The 7,586-nt window shown below is 32.1% G+C and overlaps 1 protein-coding gene across 1 annotated transcript; it reads left to right on the forward strand.

Moving 5' to 3' along the window:
- The first annotated feature begins 5,713 nt into the window (after positions 1–5,713).
- On the forward strand, positions 5,714–7,569 carry LOC131665976 (coiled-coil domain-containing protein 34-like). Its single transcript, XM_058938279.1, has 5 exons — positions 5,714–5,739; positions 6,022–6,342; positions 6,495–6,943; positions 7,121–7,261; positions 7,403–7,569. The coding sequence occupies exons 2-5, from the start codon at positions 6,098–6,100 to the stop codon at positions 7,567–7,569; spliced, it is 1,002 nt and encodes a 333-aa protein (XP_058794262.1). The 5' UTR covers positions 5,714–5,739; positions 6,022–6,097.
- Positions 7,570–7,586: the final 17 nt, after the last annotated feature.

The raw sequence follows: 7,586 nt of genomic DNA on the forward strand, positions 1-7,586 counted from the left end.
TCAATAAAGTTAAGAACATAAATAAATAAATAAAAATTTGTTTTAAATAAATATCAAACTCATCGAACTTGTCCTATTATTTCTTCATAAGTCTAATCTACTCGATTCTCTTAAATAAGACATGTAGTGTTCACCTGGATAAGAATTTATCATCTTTCGTTTCTTTTTAACCCTCTCGAGTCCAAATTCTCAACCTCAATTTTCGAAAATATTTTAATTACAAGACATATGCTCAAGCATTATGCAATTGCTTTTGCTTGAATTATAAATATTTTCATAATCATTATAAAAATATAAAAGTTATAAAGTGGTATGAAATTAAGATCAATAGTTTCAATATTTTAAAGGGTTATGCGGTACGGCATTCACCGCTTCCGTTTTTTTTTGAAACAATACAAAAACTTGGTAAAAAATATAAAGAATTGTTTGATAGGTAACCTCAAAAAAAGCTACATTTTTTACAAACAAGAATGAAATGACAACCCGTTTGAACTTTTATGTAATCAATAAAGTATTTCGAAACAATATAAAATAATCTTTAATAATAACGTAGAGTAAATAATAAATGCTTGTTAATTAGAATATACTAAATTATATAATTACACTATCACAATATTTGTTCGATACGTTTAAATTGATGGTCCTGAAAAGAGTCGTTTATTTGAAAAGTAAGAGTCAAACGAAAATCTATTTAGTCGTAGTATACTTGGTAACGGCCTTGGTGCTCTCGGAGATAGCGTGCTTAGCAAGATCATCAGGAAATAAAAGCCTGACAGCAGTCTGGATATTACGGAAAGTCATTGTCCTTTTCTTGCTGGTGCTTGTTAAACGACAAGCTTCCGTAGCGATACGATCAAAGATATCATTGACAAAGCTGTTGATCGTGCTCATTGTTTACCTCGAGATGCCAGTATCCGGGTGAACTTGTTTCAATACTTTGTATAAGTAAATGGCGAAAGATTCTGTCCTCTTTTTTCTCTTTTTCTGATCACCAACTTTATTTTTGACTACAATTTTCTGGGGCTTTACAACAGCCGTTTCACCAGATTTTTTACTATTTATCTTAGGTGCCATAATGATCGCTAACCCGTACACAGTAAGATGCTTTCCGTACAATGACCAAAAATAGAATATTACGAGCCACTTCAAAAATATTTACCCCATCAATTTGTGTGAAGTTACTCTGCACCAATTAGATACTTGAAATCTCTATTGTTTTGAATAAAACGTAAACAAGAGCTTCCGTGCCAATCCAGATACCAAGTTCACTATTATTAGTTATACTTTAACCTTGGATGTGTTTATGCTTTTAATGTTTGAATTAAATGTCGCATGTATTTCTATGTTATACATTTTATTAATGAGAATTTTGTTGAATGTCTGATAAGTCATTAATAGATAAAAATCATTATATAGCAATTTATCAAGACCTAAAATTGTGTCAAATAATTATATTTTTCATAAAATAAAGAAACTGGAAAAACGACAAAACAAGCGTTTCATGCAACAACTATTCAGTTTATTTTATTCTATTATCATCATCAAGTTCATTATCAACGTATGACAGTTCATTTCAAATGGCGCAAATACATATATCTGAAATAATTTTTTTAAAGCCAGTTGTCAGCCATTTCCAAAAACTAAATGTATTAAACAATAAAGTTTTTTTTATATTAATACTTATTGTTTCAATATATTATAGACTTTTCCTTCAATTTATTATATTATAGATATATTATATATTATAGACTTGATCGACATTACTACTTTGTGAAAATATGTTTAAATAGATTACCGAATTAGACATACTACAATTGACACACGATGCATGTGAACTACATGAATTTTCATCTACGCCCAATATTCATCGTCAGGTCACCGTGACGAAAAAATTTGCTAAGATAACGACCTCGCATAACATCGTTATTTAACGACGTACTGCTCCATACTTCGTTACAGTTTTTCTAAAAATAACGCCGTAATGACTATATACTGTCGTTACTTTACATAATAACTAACATATATTTGTAATTGTGTGATATTTGAAAGGATTTGTAACGACATTAGCGAAATAATCAGTTGAATAACGGAGTTACTACCCATTACTATAATTACCCTTCTTTACATTTTTCAAATGACAGTGTTGAAAATACTATACATAATGCAGTATTCACGTATCACGCTATACAATCAAATGGAAGAAAGCAAGTTAAAAATTAAGTGAAAGTGGAGTTGAAAAAATTATAGTCAATGTAACATGCTGTATCATGTTCGTCTTCCGAAGTAAAAATAACAAATTATTGATATAAAAATAGATGAACTTTAAGTCCTATGCTTATGTGCATTAAAGTGCGTCGCGTATACACATCACGTATATACAAGATAGCTCTATGCACAATGTGCAATTGCTATTGCGCATGAACCACAATCGGATGCCTGGCTAACCTTTGTTATTCGTCTGTTTTTATGCGCGATATTCAGTGTGCGCTTAACATAATTAATCCCGATAAGGTTTACTACGTTAATGTATTATCTGCAATAAAATAAATCCCTTTCAAATTCTGAAAGAAAATGTAAAGTTGATTAAGGTAGGTTAGTTGGCGATGGAACGCTCAAGGCCAACGTGCCGCGCTCGCTATTATCTCTTATATTAATTTTGATTCTAATGTTGACCCACAATAGTCTTGATAAAGAATGTAAAAAAATCTTTAACCGTCTAAATACTATCTAGTTCACACTATTGTTGATTATACAAGAAAAATATTACAAATAGAAAGAGTTTTATGTATACGGTAAAGCCATATCAGTAGTCGGCCATTTAGACCAGTGGTTAGACATTCAAACTGTACATACAATTTCAAAATACTAAAAGAAAAAAATTAATATCAAAAGCGTGTTAAAACATAATTATTTTATGTACGTGGTATATTTTAGAACTTTAATGTCACCTATAATATTCACTTTGATTTAATTCAAGTACGAAACTGAATATCAATACAAACGATAGATGAACTAGCTGCTCGTGCTTGACGACAGTATCACAAAAAGATATCGTAAATAGAAAGAATATTTATTTGATACGTTTGATGAATTTGTGGCTCTGAAAAAGGCTCATTTTTTAGACAGTAAAATTTTTATAACTATTTAACTGTGACATAATTTTCTAATGTTTCAACACAATTCAAAATAACCTTCGAAGATTACGCAGAGAAATATTTTTTAATTCTAAATACTAAATTATACAATAAAAATATTAATATTGATCAAAATATCAATATTGATATTTTGAAGCGTTTACTAAATTGGTGGCCCCGAAAAGGGCCTTTTATTTGGAAAGTAAGAATCAAATAAAAATCTCTTCAAATGTGCAACACTTGTTGACGGTTTTAATGCCCTCCCGGAGTGAGAGTGTTTAGCAAGTTCGCCATGGAGTACATATCTGACAGCATACTGGATCTCATGGCAAGTGATGGTTTCGTACGTACCCTGTGATAATAGCTACCATAGCAATACTATAGCAGACTTGTTCAAAAGCCTCATTGCCTTGAGTGAGATACCAATATCTTACTTACTGACCGAATACTTTGTAAAGGTACAAGTCGAAACATTATTGATACTCTTTTTTTTCTCTTCTCACCACCAACCTTACACTCAATCAATATCTTTTTAGGCTTTGCATTAATCTTCTTACTAGATTTACTATTTGTCTTAGGTGCCATAAGGATCATTGTATCACTACATAGTATACAGTAATATGCTTTCCATACAGTAATTAAAAATAGAATATTGCAAGTTGCTTGAAATTTTTTTTTTGCTTCATCCATTTGCGTAAAGCGGCTTTGCAACAAACAAAAGCTTAAATTCTCTATTGTATTTTGAGTAAAACATAAATAAGCATTCCTGCGCAAATTGAGATGCCAAGTTCACTATTGATTATTCTTTCACCTTCGATGTATTTATATGTTATCAAAGTTTTAATTGAATGACGTATATCTTTCTATTTTATATGATGTAAATCAATAAGATTTTGTTGAATGTCTACGAAGTCATTAAAATGAAAGTCAGTTATAATAGGAACTTTAAAAATACAATTAAGAAATAAAAACGATTAGATAACAACATATCACGGCCTGAAGTTTTACCAAATAAAATGTGACATTTTTCGTAAAATAAAGGAGCTGCAAAAATTACATAACAAGTATTTTATGCGGTAAATATTTATTTGTTTATTTTATTCTGTTATCATCATCAATCTTATTACCAACTTATGACGGTTCATTTCAAATGGCGAGATTACATGTATTTGAAATAATTTTTTTAGAGCCAATTAATTTTTGAAAATGTTTGAATTATTTTGTTATAAACATCTTATTATTTCCTAGATGTTGGTATCGTATTAGTGTAAATATTTTTATTCTTCGAATTTCTATGCTTAATATTTCAAATGGAAATTCATATTTCAAATATAAATCGATGTCAAATGGCAAGCTTATATATCTGTAATAAATAAAAAATGAAATGACGAGCAATTGTTCAAATGTAAGAATTTGAGATATTGTTTCATTTGCAAAAATAATCTTTATGTTGCATGTTTACGCTAGACCATTGTACTTGGAATTATCATTATAATGTGTATCAAGAATTAATCTTGAAATACAATTTCCGCACATTGCGCTGGTGAAAAAACTACAAGAAGTTTACGACAAAGCCAATATAAAAAGTTAATTAATGCCAAATCTTAAAGTGACAGCACTTCTCCTTGTTATCTTTCAAAACAACTAGAGATAAAGACAGATATCTATTATCTATGAAATTTTAATTATATTATTTCTCTGTGTCACATGTTTGACGTTAAATTAGACAAGTCGTTTATTTGATTACTGAGAATAACCTCGTACAGATTATACAGTTACGTGGGTTAAACACGTATAGCAACTTTGCTCTATGCAACTTAATTGATATTAATCCGATTATCATTTACTACAACTATAATAATTTATATTTCAAATTTATAATAATTTAATTGATTGATCAAAATTTTACGAGACAAAAAAACAATGGAGAGTGTTGGGAAAAGTACGTGCGAGTATTTCAAGCAGCATCAGAAGTTGACGGGCGAGGCATGGACGAGGAGGCGGCTGCGTCGGCGCCCACCTGGTCGTCGGGTTTGGCCAGGAGTTACTCCGAGCATGCGGCCCTTGTGCTGCAACATTACCAGCAGCACCGACGCAGACCGGAACCTCCTAGGTGTACCCGATCGGGGCCCGAATTTCGTCGTCCTCATCGACTTGTTGAAAACGAAGCTGATGACGAGGATGAGGATGCTGATCCTAGAAATGATGGTCAACGGACCTGGTAAATTGGACCTCTACTCTCATAATTGGAAAAAGTTTTCTTGTCGTGTTCGCGATAAAATTAAATTTTAAGGTTGCAACACTTCATGATAAGTCTTGAATGTTTATTATTCGTTCAGCGCATTATAATAAATTAATATAAACCAAAATTGTATACTAGTATTCAAAATGTGACAATATTTAATTTTACGACATGGCTCGTATAAAATCGTGTGAGCAGCACCTAGGTAAATAAAGAATATTCAGAGCATTTGTTTACCACCCTCGGTTGGGCTTCGAGGGGCTATGCTCGAGGCTCAAACAATACTATTGGTGATTACTAATATAATTATACCAGTCCAATTCGCGGGTGGTTACTACGCGCGTGAGTACCTGAGACCAAATAGTAGGTGGTTATGACTCTAGACAACCTATACTTTTTGTAAATGTGCGTAATATGCTATTGATACGGTTAGATTGGATTTGCAATTATTGTCAGTTTAAAATTCATTATCATTTACGTAAGCACTTTCGATACTGAAGTTGAGCCTTTGAAATACTTAGCTAAATTAAAAAAATTGCGCCTACTATTGAATGAAAAACAATGTGATAATTTATTAAGATTAATCGATAACTTATTACTTAAACTTGTGGTTAAAAATTGAAAAAAATCTGCCTAATATTTTAGGCGAATCTCGACGTCAACATCGAACGACACGAGCGATAACGGCAAGTCGTACCCGCATCAACGAAAAATCATCGTGATGGGCTGTGGTGACTCGGGTGCGCTCACCGACGAATTCTCTGATTTGAGTTTATCACAGCAAGGCGAGGATGCCGTCATACTGCAACCAGCTTTCTCTTCGTCGAGTCAAAATACAACAACGACAGTGTCGTCCATTGATCGCTGTGCAATCTTTGACGACGACGAAGATAATGAAAACTTGACACTCGAATTGGATAATAAAGATTACGTCTACGATGAGTATAGGACTTATAATAGACAGAGGTATAAAAAAAAGTTGTTTTTTGAAAATTAAAAACATTATACATATAGTTTAATGATAATTAAATTCTTTAAAAGTAAAATCAATTTATTAAGTTTTAATTAAAAATATGTAATAAATGTTCATTTGTTCTGAATCATTTGATTTTTCTCAGATCATCAGATAACGAGTACGAATTGACAAATAAACCAGCAAATACAGAAGTGGTGGTAGCCTCACTCAGTACAACTTCCCTGAGCACTGCAGCGAGTTGTCAACGCTTGAATAGCACTTCCATGAGCCATATGCTTTCGTACGAAAATTGGTGTAGTGAAAAGCACCGCGAGATGCAACAGCGCAAATATGAGCAGCGTGAGTCGGAACTCAGGCGACGCGAGTTAGAAGAGCGCAAAAAGCGCGAACGCGAGGAAAAGGAAAGACGCGATTACGACTGTTTTATCAATTGGCTAGAGCGTAAAAAACGTGAAGAGAGCATTAAGAAAGAGCTGATGGAAAAGGAGCTTAACCTTCGGAAACAAATTCAAGACATTGAGGAGAATGCCAAGGTCGTTAAAGATATGACTTTGAAGAAATGGTACAGAAAGAAGGAGGAGCAGCAGAAATGTCAGATTATTTTCTTATATTTCTGCGATAAGTTTTCTTGCGATAGAAATTAATTTTTATTCAATATTGATCCTAAATTAAATTAGTATTTTTTGTATCTTTGTAAATAATGTATTAACTTTTTTTTTATTTTTTGCTTGGGAGTTAATATATTGGTCTCCTTCTGTCATCATACAGTTTTAGAAAAAAAAGAATTGGTGAAGCAAAAGAAGGCTGAGGAAGAAAAACAGAGAAGATTTCAAGACAGCACGAAGGCCTATGAGAAATGGCGAGAAAAGGCAAAATATGCGCCAAGGCCTGCTACGCAAGGCTTACTACGTGAGTTATTTATTATTCCATTCAAATTTTTTTAAAACTTGACCTTGACGCGATAAATAATGATTTTTCATTCTAATAAAGTAACATCATTATCCATTGTTTAGTAAATAATTAAAAAGAAGGGACTTTTCTTTCTCATAGCTCATCAAAAAGCAAAGCCAGTGTTTACCAATCCAACACCTTGGCAGCCATTAGTCAATAATGCTAGTGATGAATCGGATACAGATAACAATCATGCAAATCAAATTAAGACATCCGGTGCAGCAATCAAAAGTCAACGAAGTAAAAAAGCTAGTGTAAAAAGATAAAAAAAGGAATCAACAAT

The sequence above is a fragment of the Phymastichus coffea genome, unplaced genomic scaffold, assembly GCF_024137745.1.
Source record: "Phymastichus coffea isolate CEN01 unplaced genomic scaffold, Cenicafe_Pcof_1.1 PCOF00055, whole genome shotgun sequence".
Lineage (NCBI taxonomy): Eukaryota > Metazoa > Arthropoda > Insecta > Hymenoptera > Eulophidae > Phymastichus > Phymastichus coffea.

Coding starts and splice junctions, on each gene's coding strand:
- LOC131665976 (XM_058938279.1), top strand. CDS start 6,098: ATGGGCTGTGGTGACTCGGGTGCGCTCACCGACGAATTCTCTGATTTG. Junction 6,944..7,120: donor GAAGGAGGAGCAGCAGAAAT/GTCAGATTATTT, acceptor GTCATCATACAG/TTTTAGAAAAAAAAGAATTG. Junction 7,262..7,402: donor TGCTACGCAAGGCTTACTAC/GTGAGTTATTTA, acceptor TCTTTCTCATAG/CTCATCAAAAAGCAAAGCCA.